This window comes from Micrasema longulum, unplaced genomic scaffold (genome assembly GCF_059751315.1).
Source record: "Micrasema longulum isolate JH-2025_06_02 unplaced genomic scaffold, ASM5975131v1 h1tg000317l, whole genome shotgun sequence".
Classification (NCBI taxonomy): Eukaryota; Metazoa; Arthropoda; class Insecta; order Trichoptera; family Brachycentridae; genus Micrasema; species Micrasema longulum.
The window spans coordinates 1-12,897 of NW_028277521.1; the positions used below are offsets into that span (position 1 = coordinate 1).

At 33.0% G+C, this 12,897-nt stretch overlaps 1 protein-coding gene across 1 annotated transcript; it reads right to left on the reverse strand.

The window, feature by feature from the left end:
- Nucleotides 1-1,197: 1,197 nt before the first annotated feature.
- On the reverse strand, nt 1,198-10,620 carry LOC148282559 (uncharacterized; the record flags this gene model as incomplete). Its single annotated transcript, XM_088224892.1, has 4 exons — nt 10,442-10,620; nt 7,846-7,949; nt 4,629-4,764; nt 1,198-1,280 (listed from the first exon to the last, which is right to left on the reverse strand). Coding segments are annotated over exons 1-4 (405 nt in total), but the record flags the coding sequence as incomplete, so codon positions are not given.
- Between the last annotated feature and the right edge of the window lie 2,277 nt (nt 10,621-12,897).

The following is a 12,897-nucleotide window of genomic DNA, read 5'->3' on the forward strand; positions in this document are numbered from 1 at the left end:
TGATGTATGTTATTCAGATGCTAACTCTGAATTGCTTGATAAGTTAGAACGATTGCAGAATATTTGTATTCGTTATATCTTTAATCTATCTAACCGAGTATCGCACGCAACTCCACTGGCTCAGTATCAGGCATAAAAGAAACATTCACATTCTAACACTTCTTCACAATATTTTAAATAATCCCACTTCGCCTGTTTATCTGAGAGAGCTCTTCCAACCTCTTTCACAACACGGACTATCTCTTCGTTCTAGTAACGAGAGAACCCTTTTGATACCCTGTCATCGCTCTAATTTTCTTGCCTCCTCTTTCACAGTAGTAGCCGCTCGATTGTGGAATAATCTACCCACTAATGTTAGAGACACCCCTTCTTTATTTACATTTAAGTCAAGATTGAAATGTCACTATCTAAATATTTCAATTGTTCCTTTATCCTTCTTCTTTCCTTCCTATCCCCTCTCCTCTCTTAATAGTATAGTGTTAATTTTTTTTACATATATTTATTTTTGTTAATATTTTTTTTTAATTTTTGTATAAATTGTAAGATTCAATTATCCATGAATTTATAATTTTCTCAAACTGAACGGTTTGGGTAAGTAGGAAGAAATTGCCTTAAGGCAATATGCCCGCCCTTATATGTATTTATATTGTATATGTTTATAAAGTGTCAAATAAATAAATAAAATAAAATACATAGGAATTGGGCTGTTGAGGGTTGGCTGGAGCTCCTACCCCAGTTAGAGATTGACAGAGAAGACACGTTGTTGCTGTTTAATGCGTATTTATTACATGGCGAATAAGATACAGCACTTGGTTGTGTAGCACGAGCGTAGCGGCGATGATGGGATGAAGAGACTGCACCTGAACTACATGCTGGAGCTGAGCGAACTGCACTGATTGACTGAACTTGTTGGGCTGACTGACTGGCGTTGCATCCTGTGGTCTCTTTATAGACGACGTTCCTTTTTAGTTCATTTCTTCATGGTAGGGACGATGTGAATGTACTGCAGAACAATGCTCCCGGTTTAACGTGTAATACTATAAGAGTTGCATTATACGAATCTATTGGATTCGATTGAAAATTATGACATTGCATTGTCGGTCATTTGTCTACTTCAGGTGAACTTATTTAACACGTGTGTATCATCGATTATGGACTATGGACCCCACAAATATGAGTGTAATAAAAACATCTTACCAAATGTGGGAACTCGTTTGGTAGAGCATTTAGTCCACTGCTTTTTTCTTTACTGCAAGAGCTGGTTCTGTACTCTAAGCATTCTAGAAATAAAAATAAAAATATTAATGTTACAACTTTCAATCTATGGCCTACAGACTACGCAGACGACACCAATCTCTTGGCAACTAGCAAAGAGGAGATGGCAGAATTATTGTAGGAGAGTAAGAAATTGGGTCTAAAGAAAACAAGCTCATGATTGCCCACTAAAATAATCAGCTAACAATAATTGACAATAGAGATAGTGGATGAATTCGTTGATCTTGGCTCAACTATTCCAAACGCCAATGTATCCTGTAAGATGCCACAGAGATGCATATTCTAATTCTGAAAAATGGGGGTCAGTGCAAAGCTAATTGTGAAGGGTTCCCATAAATCATCTCCAAGCCCAGATATTTAAAGAGCCTGGCTACTGAATGGAAGGCAAGTGTTCGTATATTGCTAAATCTCTCCTCCAAACCCTAGGACCTGTATTTATGTATTATCTATATATGTCCAGAGGGCGTTTAAATGACATATAAAATTTAAATTGAAGAGTTTTATGTTGTAACAAGTTAATATGTAGGTACTTATCCAATAAAGTAGTATTTTTTTTTTAAATATTTGAAAGCAACGAATGACATTATTTTTTTTATTTTATTAACATAAACAGCAAATCTGTATTTTACAAACATTTATAATACTACATATATGGCTTAATATATATGTATATATTTTTGTAAACATAAATTTCCTTATACCCAAGATTTATATAAAAAAATAAACCTAAAAATTATACAGCAACAAATTTTAAATAATAAAACATTCTACAGTAATACAACGAGAAAATCATAAGTACTGTTTCATACAGCTGGGCAAAGTGAACAATAAACCGTGTATATTATGAAATGCATGAATAAATAAATATAATTACCATTCACCATCTTTGAAAAAGTTCAAAAGGTTTGTTCTGTCGGAACAATACCCTACACTAAATATATCGGATACGTGGGAATAACTATTGCCGAGTTCATGAAGTCTGTTTAATACGGCATTACAAGTATACACTGTCCGTGAATTGTTGCTACAAAACGGTGCTTTGCTTATTTTGCTAATTATGCTTCGTATCAGGTCTGGCTATGGTTGCACTCCATCCCATCTGTTTAAAATTTAAATTTTAGACTCCAATGCTTGCGAATGTGGAGATCTTAATCACATTTATTTACATGTCCTTTAATGACTGGGAGGCAAAAATGATTTGATATTTACTTATGTTTTTTGTTAACTCAAGACAGGATCTGGACTTTTTTGGTTTAAGTTTACAACGATTTAAACGAGCACTAAATAAATAGTCCAGATCTTGTCTCGATGTCCCTTTTGTTTGTCAATGCTTCTTTCTTTTTTCTTTAAATGTTTTAAACTATTCTTTTATTGTAATATTTAAACCTTATAAATTGTATACATGGACAATGTCCGTTAATAAATAAATAAATAAATAACCTTTCCAATTCATTTATCTCAAATTCTTTCTTATACAAATTGTTTATTGATCAATTCTGTTTATATTTTTTTATGTTCAACCTGTTCTTTATTACGATTTGTAATATTTGTTTTATTGAAATAGTTATGTTTAAATTAACTCCTTATTTTTTTTAAATAAATTTATCTTACATTTCTAGGTTTACAAACAAACCATCACGCCGTTTTCCCGTAGGGGTAGGCAGAGAGGATAGAACACCATAACACTCTATCTTGGCATACAGACCTCGCTTCCTCTACATTCATACATCTTCTCATGCACGCACGCCGATTATTCCTACTTTTGACATGTCCATCTTCAAGTATTTGATGGACTTGATCGTGCCATGTCTTTCTCGGTCTTCCTCGTTTTCTGCATCCATCAACATTTGCATCATAGATCCTTCTAGCCGTTCTTTCGCTGTCCATTCGCTCTACATGTCCAAACCAACGCAGCACCCCTTTCTTGATTCTTTCAATAATGCATGTCTCAGCCTTACACACTTCACGGATCTCGACATTTGTGCACCTATCATACATCGTTTTACCACACATTCACCTGAGGGATCGCATTTCGACAGCATTCAACCTACTTTCATCATCATTTTTCCAATTCCATACTTCACTCCCATACATTAGAGTTGGCACTAGAACTCCGCTGTGAACTGCTAGTTTAGCCTCATGCGATAAACATTTGTTTGGCAAAGTAGATTTTAGTGCACCGTTCACCCTGTTACCGGCACTCACCCTCCTTTCAATATCTTTCTAGGTTTATATAAAATATTTGAACTTCATTACTGATCCATGGCGTTTATTTTTCAAAGTAGTTCAAATTTATCATTATTATAGTTTAATAACAATACATGTGCCAGCCAGGATTTGTAGACGGTACCACCTGTTTCATGTACCAATAAGTAAAACATTGTATGTTAAAGATGCTTTTTTTCGTAGTACCTTTTCAGTGTACAATACAAAATTTAAAGATATAGATTACACAAACATCACTCTGTCAGATTTAAAATTTACACTAAAAATGCATTATGTAACTTGGTAGACATTATAATAATAAATGTGTTCATCTCCCTTCCCCTCCTTATCCTCTCTTCAAGCATCCTTGTCCTAATTCCGCCCAATTTACAATAACTTACTGTATTTCGGCAGTGGGCAAAATTATCATGTTTGACGGTATACAAAGTTAGTAAAGAAAATATATTACATATTAAATAAATACATATAAGTTTATACATATAAAAATGTTATTTTCATGTACTCGTAAATATTTTTCAATAACTCAAGATTTTTTTTATTTTTAAGAAAAGTTAGTTATTGTAAATTGGGCGAGATTAGGACAAGGATGTTTGAAGAGAGGATAAGGAGGGGAAGGGAGATGTACATATTAATCATTATAATGTCTACCAAGTTACATAATGGATTTTTAGTGTAAATTTTAAATATATTATACCCAAAATACACTACCTATACCTAAAGTATTTAACGTGTTACTAAACAATATTAAAAATACTGATTTAAATACAGGAGTGAGACGTAGGCTCAAATTATGGTTAATAGAAACAAGTTTTTTGTATTAGTGATAGTTTTTAATTTTTGATAATGTAATGTGTAATGTTTCACAAGTAAAATTATTATTAGTGTAGGTTAAGTATGAATAATCGAAGCAATTTATAAGAACCTGCTGACGAGTTGTATGTATGCAACTTAGCAGAGTTTTAATTTAAGACTATTTTGTAAATATTAAAAAAAAAAAAACCCAGACGTTTCTAGAAAGATATTGTTGCAGTGTGTTGTTACGCGCCACGACCTTCCTCTATCGTTGAAATATAAGCGAAATTAGAAAAAGAATTTTTTGATTTTGAATATGTTTAAAAAATCTTTACTGTTTCGTGATTTCTCTTCTATATAGCTTGTTAGGGACCCCGCCTCTGTAGTTGCCAATTCTGTGGTTGTCTGAAGCTCGGGTAGTTGAGGGGACAAGCAACAGACGACTGGTACTGTGCCGATCATGGAACAAACCTTAGAAATACATAACGATTAAACACACAACACAAAAAAATCAGTACATATTGTGACGAAATTATATTAAATAGGAACTTTATCACACAGGCATAGAATTAAGAATAGTCCAGAAGGAATGTAGAATCATATTTGAATACATCGGACTGTGTCCAATAATTCCCCCACTTGGACACACTTTCGCCGCACGCATACTTGAAGTCACCGAGTAATAACCTCAACACATAGACAACTTAAACAAATACAAACTAAAACCACTTTCGGACAAAGGGATTTTGAGTGTTATTCAATTAAAATCTATAACCTACTTCCACTGTCTATTAAAACAATTAGTAACGAAAAAATGTTATAAAAAAGCTATAAAAAAATGGATAGTGGAGCTAGGTAGAGGTAAAATGGATTGTCTCATTCGCCCATACCAATATTGAATCAACTGCTCCACAAGTGTATAGCTTATGTTAGGTTTTTGTTATTTTCATTGTGTGTTTTGTAATATAAATAATATAGATGTACATAAATACTTTGTTTTTAAAACTGTCAGAATATTTGTTAGATATCTTCGTTTTTTTAAGTTAGTCTTCTTCGTTTATTCTCAAATGTAATTTTAAAAAAGTATATTGTTAAGTGTCCTCGGCACGGGAAACCCCAATGAGGTCACATTATTTTTATTATTAATTATAGTTTGTAAGCAAAAAATATGAATAAATAAATATTGTCAGATCGCGAAGAATATAACCATAACACAAATGTAAGGTAAAAAAAAAACAATTTGTTAATTTTTCTAAAATTTTATTACGAATTCGGAAACATTGATTGACACAACAGAGTAGATAAGTAAAGGGTCATTTAATAAGAGTAATTGAATTTATGAGCTTTGAACTTAAAATATAAAACAAATATCATTTTACTTAAAATTGATATTTTTATATCATGTTAAATAATATTTTATGTTTTAAAAATAATGTCGGCCAAATGTCCGACACGGCGTTGTTTAATCCGAGGTTCCATTTTAATTATTTCTTTTATTATATGAGCAAAGTAGGGTAAATTTTTTTTACTACCCTGGCAGCACTAACGAAATTTCCATTTTGTTTCTTCGACAATCTGACAGATAGAAAAATAATTCAATTTTTAAGTAATGCATTTGCGACAAACACATTCATTTGATAATTACACATGAAATGTGATTGCATCCTGTTTCTTTAAGATCCTAGCAGTATTTCTGCACTTTAAAATGACACAACACGGCATGGTTAAATTCGAATCAGGAGTTGTGTACTGAGCGACGTCTACAAAGAAACGGTCAAAACGTAAATCACCCATTTATGAGTAGTTGAGTCGCCTTCTGTTTGATGTGCGTATGAAAATGAAATATTTTATATAGGCTTTCCGTATTAAAGGTTGAGGGTTTCTTTAAAATTACTTTAATAATTAATCTTTGTACTATTTTAAGAGGGTTTATTATATTGGTACATGCACTACCCCATCCAACAATACCATATTATAACAAAGATTGTACAATTAAGTTATAAGCTATTTTTAAATTATTGATTTTTAAAACATTCCTTAATCTAATAAATATGTTTATACATTTTCTAATTCATTTAACTAGTTCACTAATATGGAAATATAATAAATATATTCCGATCCGCCGGTTGCGAAATAATAATGTGCTGTTCCTCGATCAACACAGCACAAACTATGGCTCGCATGCACCAATGTCTCGATTGTGTCGTATTGTAAACTCGAGACAAGATCTGGACTTTTTTGGTGCAAGTCTTTATAGTTTCAAAAATTCCCTAAGATAGACCGGATCTTGTCTTGAAGTAGTAATTTTTATTTTTTTGTCCTAGCTTTTATTTTATTTAGTTGTATTTCATTTTATTAGTGCCTGTATTTATTTTAATAAATTGTATTTACCATCGTAAGAATGGACTGCATAAGTCCGTCAAATAAATAAATATGTAATATAATTTATAGAAAACTTATTCGAAAACCATATTTGCCGCAACAAATCGGTTTCTTAGAACAGTCATTTGCCTATATGGGAACCGATTGCTACATTAGGCATAATTTATTTTTTTATTAAATTGAAAAACATATAATACATATTTTTTTAATAATATTCCCAAGGAGTTTTAAAAAAAAACTCGTTTAGGGACATACTGATAACAATATTTATTTAAAGGCCTTTTTACATTTTAAACCATAACATTATTTACAAAAGCAGAATAAAAATTATGATATACTGCAAATTAAAAAGGGTATGAAAAATATTTATAAATAACAAAATAAACATAATACTAGGCATGGAAATAAATTCAAAATGATGTATACATTATACAATCTGGGAAAGAAAAATTAAAAAAGTTTAAAAATTACATGTATGTATATATATAAACAGAACTAGTACAAAATAAAAAAAGTTTTTTTTAATTAACAAAATATGCGCCATTTATATACTGAGCCTACTCCTAGTACAAGCAGAATTTGCCAGAGTGCTTTTTGTGCTATTTTTGTAAAAATGTGTGTATAAACCAATAAATAAATCTGAAACTCGGCACTGGCTAGAACACTCAGTTGGGAGGTAAAAAAGCCAATAAAATTCCAAGAAGAAGAAGAAGGATCTGTGTCTATGATTAACAAAAGGTGGCGGACGTAATTGTTAGCTATTTAGATTTTTCGTATTCTTAAAAGGGTTTTTGTAAACAATAGTATACTTATCAAGTGAATCTTTCTTAAAATCATTTTATAATTTAGTGTTGTGAATAATTTATGTAAGTATTCATTGGTTCATTTAATTTTCATACTAGTTTATCCCTAACCTTCCACTCTGGTAACAATACGATTTGACATATTTTTGCCTTGTACATTTTATTGTTTTAAGTTTTATTTCGTTTGTAAAAAATGAGTTAAAAAAATTCTGACTCGTCTAGTGGTACCATGGAGACGGTGCCGGACGCCACTGAGTCACAGAAGTTGCTAAAACCGAGGAAGTCGAGTTCTGGTTTAATTAAGACACAAAACTGGGTTTTTATCTGCCTGGACAAGGAAATAAATTTTAATAAGATCATTTATTACCTGGGGTATAATGCCTTCCATCGCTGCTTGTATAGCAGCTTGACAGTTTTTTATATGGGTACATGTGCCTTGCTGTGCTGTTCCATTAAGAGTACATATATCGCCTGTAAAGACAATTCTGTATAATATGTGAAAACAAACAAAAGAAAATCAACATAGAGGATAAGATTCCACATCATTCTGTTTTTGCCTTAAAGTAATAATGAGCGCGCTACCGGTGGTCATTATCATCATAATCCCCTTTTCCGCACCCAGAGATGCATTAAAAGCCCCACCTACTTGCCCGGATCAGAACATGTTATTAATAAATCTTTAAAACTCCTTGGAATTATTAACAAAAGCACAACTGACTTCAAAAATATCAATACCCTTAAAACTCTCTTATGTTCCCTAGTTTGCCCGCACCTAGAGTATTCCTCTGTTATCTGGTCTCCATATTATGATGTTCACATAAAAAATATTGAATCAGTTCAACATCGATTTTTAAGAAACAAAGGCTGGAGGTTGGGCTTATCCAGATACCAATATACGTATAATGAGTTGGAAACTAGCCTAAATATATCTTCTCTTCAAGACTGTCGAAATAAATCCGACCTTCTAGTCGTATTTAAAATTCTCAACTCATTATTTGATGTGCCTGAACTACTGAGCTCAAAAAATTAAATATCCCAACTAGAAACCTCAGAAAAAACTTACTCTTTCATACCGATAATTATAGAACTAAATATGGTTTTCATTCCCATATGCCGTAAATTCTTAGGTCTGCCAACAAACATCCCAGTCTTGATTTCTTTGATGAGCAAGTTGTCTTCTTTCAAACGATCACTGAATCAAATTCAATTATAAACACCTCTCTCCCGCTTCCACTCCCACCGAGTCTACTAAATGCCATTCTCTTTCTACTTTACTTTATAATAATTTTCTATGTATAAATATGTCCTTAAAAATGCCCATTGGGTGATTATATAAATAAAAATCTGTTTTAAAGGTATTGTGGCCTCTTTTCAGATAAGCACATTGTAAAAACAATTTTTTTTTATCTATTATGAATGGTAAATTATATTTTTTTCAAAAAATTCTTTGTTTACAAAAGACTCGCATTTTTAATTTACATTTACTGCTTTCATTGCCCCTATCGCCGTCAAAGCAACCTCAGTATATACAGTCTATTCATATGTATTATAATCTCTTGATATAAATAATTATTTTTTATTATAAATACTAACTCACCAGTTCGTCGGTTCTAAATTAAACTCTCACACTTTTTTGAAAAAAGCATCCAATTTCATTTGCTTTGATTGTTGCTTCCTTTCTTGCAGAATCATAGCATAAACTACAAATATTTGAATATTCTTTTAGTTTTAATAACAGTAAAGTAAAAAATATAATCATACCATTTTATTTTTCTTAAAAACAAAACGAAAACTAACTCAGAAACCATTTCACACACACAAAAGGCTGCTCGCGTACACGGTAATAGAATAAAACAACGTGTAAAAGTGTGTCTGCTATTAGAATCGCGGCGCCTACTGTCGTCTGGTGTCAGCCGAACCGGGGCATCCCACGCCGGCGCCAACCGGCGTAAATGGACGTTTACCTGTACTTCCAGAAATCAGCTTACAGAAATGTTTCCCTAGAAAAATTTGAAGACGAGATTCAAAAGTGTCGCAATCCATTATCCCCGCTAGAAATAATGATGGATACAAAAAGGGACAGTTATTATTTTCTCGAAGCACCCGTACACCACTTGATATGAGAACTATGATGAAATGAGAGTTTAAGAAAGAAACTTAGAAATCTCCACCAAAAACGGAAAATTTGCTATTGATGCCAAAGTAAACCTACCTATAGTCCTTAAAATATAGCTTGATTAAATGACAGCTGTCAAATTAATGCCACTAGTGATGGGAAATTACTGATCCCAGATTATTTACCGATCAAATCGATTTTATCAGTTTTTTCATGCAATCGTGAAACTCTGTTTCCGAAAATTGATTTAAAAAAAGAAAAAACAAGCCTATTATAGTATGTTTAACATAATTGTTCACCAAAAAATGAGACATTTTTACTTTTTTCATGAACAACATCAAACGAATAATTTTTTTATTAGATCAATTTACATTGATCAATTTGTCCCATCTCTAACGTTTTTGCAAAATGATGTAACCTTGTAAGAACGTCGTTAATAATTAGGTTTATTTTAGTTTTTTTTTAGTTTAAAAGCTGATTTATTTTTCAAGCATTGTAATAAAAAATAAATTAACACGCCAGATACAAATGATTTTTCATGTGTCAATATAAATCACTCCTTAGACGTTACTACAAAGTTATGTCGTCACTTTTACTGACAACTGACATTCTAATCAAGCTATATTTTAAGGACTATGAGTAATAGCTTAATTCAAACCGTCTCCTAAATCTTACAAAAACAGATTTCAATTATACTTGACACCGCAAACTTGGCATTCTCCATTGAGTTGGTGAAGCATAATTACAAATCTCAAAATCGCCTTTCAAAGTTTTTCGCAAATATTTCACAAACTCCTTCAATGGAGATTTCTAAGCTTGCTTGTAATACCCTCCAATATCTACACACCTTCGTTGACGCAGCTCACTGTTATAATCCCCAAAAGCAGAACAGTCAATCCCAACATATTGAAAAATTTATTTCGCACCATTTTCAAATATTCGTAATCAATTCACGGAATGAATTTGAAGTAATTCTTTTTCAAATGAGGATGTTTACTTATGCTAACTTTTAATTATATGTAAAAATATTTTTTCTGTGCGATAATTTAAATAATGTTCAAATTAACTTTTTGGGGATAACCCCGTATTGTGTAAACAAATCTCGGGGTCATACTTAAAAGTGCTCATGTCAGATTCTGATAAAATATGTTTTTATTTAGTTTATTCCGATAAAAAATACAAGCTTTCGGTGTTACAACTAAATACAACTTTTATATTAGTAATGAGAAAATGTTCAAAAAGGCCATAAAAAAATGGATAATGGAGTAAGGTAGAAGTAAAATGGATTGTCTCATTCGCCCAAACCGATATTGAATCAACTGCTCCACAAATGTATAGCTAATGTTATGTTTTTGTTCTTTCATTGTGCATTTTGTAATATAAATAATATAGATAAAAAAATCTAAGAGTACAGATGGATGAACATCTCTGCTGGCGAGCTCATACTAATGAATTAAGCCGCAATATATTTTTCAGTCTACACTCACTTAGAAGGTTGCAAAAATTCTTACCCATTAATACTAAATGCACCCTTGTACAAGCATTACTACTACCCATTCTAGATTACGCTGATGTTTCCATGACTGATTTAAGCTGTGAGCAACTCAATAAACTTGAACCACTTCAGAATACATGCATAAGGTACATTTTTGGTCTTAGGAAATATGACCACATTTCTGATTATCGTAGGCAACTGAAATGGCTCAAAATTAGACAGCGGAGAGACTATCACTCCCTCTCACTTCTGTTCAATGTACTTCATAGTCCTTCATAGGGGGAAAGTACCTGGTCAGCACCATGTGAAGGAACTGATAAAAGGGTACTCGCAAAGGTTTGCCTTCGACATAATAAAACTCAGCGGAAATCAAGTGAGGGTAGAGCCCGCCCAGGGCACCGCAGATTGAACAAACACCGCGCTAGAATGAACCTTTCCCAAACTTCTAGATGTAGGTTCTGCAGTGCAGATGAGGAAACACCTATACGTGTTCTATGTGAATGCGATGCTTTACATCATAAAAGGAGCCTCGTCCTCGGGGGACCACTGGTTTAACCTGAGGATGTTAAAGAGCTCGCCCCCTACCTAATAGCCCGATACTTTACGGATCTGGGCTTGGAGGGGGAGATTTAGCAAAATTTTAACTCGCCTTCCACACAGTAGCCAGGCTCTTTATAGACCTGGGCTCGGAGGGTGAGAACTATTCACGGGGACCCGTCAAATAGATCTTCACAGGTCGCAGTGACGTCCGGAGCTAGAATAGCACTGACCCCCACCTCTGAGAATAAGAATAGCCTTTTTACCGTCGACATGTATTTTCTCATTCAATATAGATTTTGGACATATATCCACTTTAATTTCAATCATCTTATCAAAAGTTTGCGTAGAAAACTCTCCATAACATTATCACCCAAAAACATAATGAACGTCAAAGGTCGAAGAGAGATATTACATTAAAAAATATTTATTTTTATTTTTATTTTATTCCAGTAAAATGGCTATATAGTGCAGAGCCAATTCTACCATATAAACATGAACATAATCATAAATATAAACAAAATTATAACAATAAACATAAATATAAACATAAAATAAAATTTTATTTTTGCAGCACTTATGGTGATCTAAGCATATCGCGCCATCGCTCGAACAACGGTGAATGGATCCACCCTGCAGTGGCTTGGAGAATTTCGTTATTAGAGCTTTTCAGGCGTTCCCATGGGCTCCAGGCTCTTTATTACTGTCCCCGGTAAACTCTCCTGTACCCGCGAGGACCGCCAGACTCCGACACATGTTCCAGTGCGAGTACAATAGGACCAATTTCACCCACCATTCTCCCCTCCCCTAGTTAGCATCCACAGAACAGCTAATAATTATGCTGAGCTGTTGGACTCCTGGCTGGCTCCACACCACTCCCGCTGCTACCAAATCAGCTATCCTATCCATGGAATGGCCATCCCCCTGATTCTCCCCTATTTAATGTGTTTCTCCATTCATCTTCACTTTGTTTCCTTTTCCTTTTTTTTTTTTAATGAATTACATGTTAAGTGTTATAGTTATGTAAAGTTTATATTTGAAGCACTAACTTTGTGGTTTTCATTATTTTATAATAAAATAAATAAAACTTTGTTTTTAACCACAATTTTTTTATTATTTTGTCGGCCTAGTGGTGTAATGGTCAGCGCGTTAGCCTGCCATGCAAGGTCTCGGGTTCGATTCCCGACATGGTTGATGTGAAATATTTATTTAAAAAGGTGTTTTCACACTAGAATATTTCATAGTCCCTGAAGCGTAAGACTAATCATCTT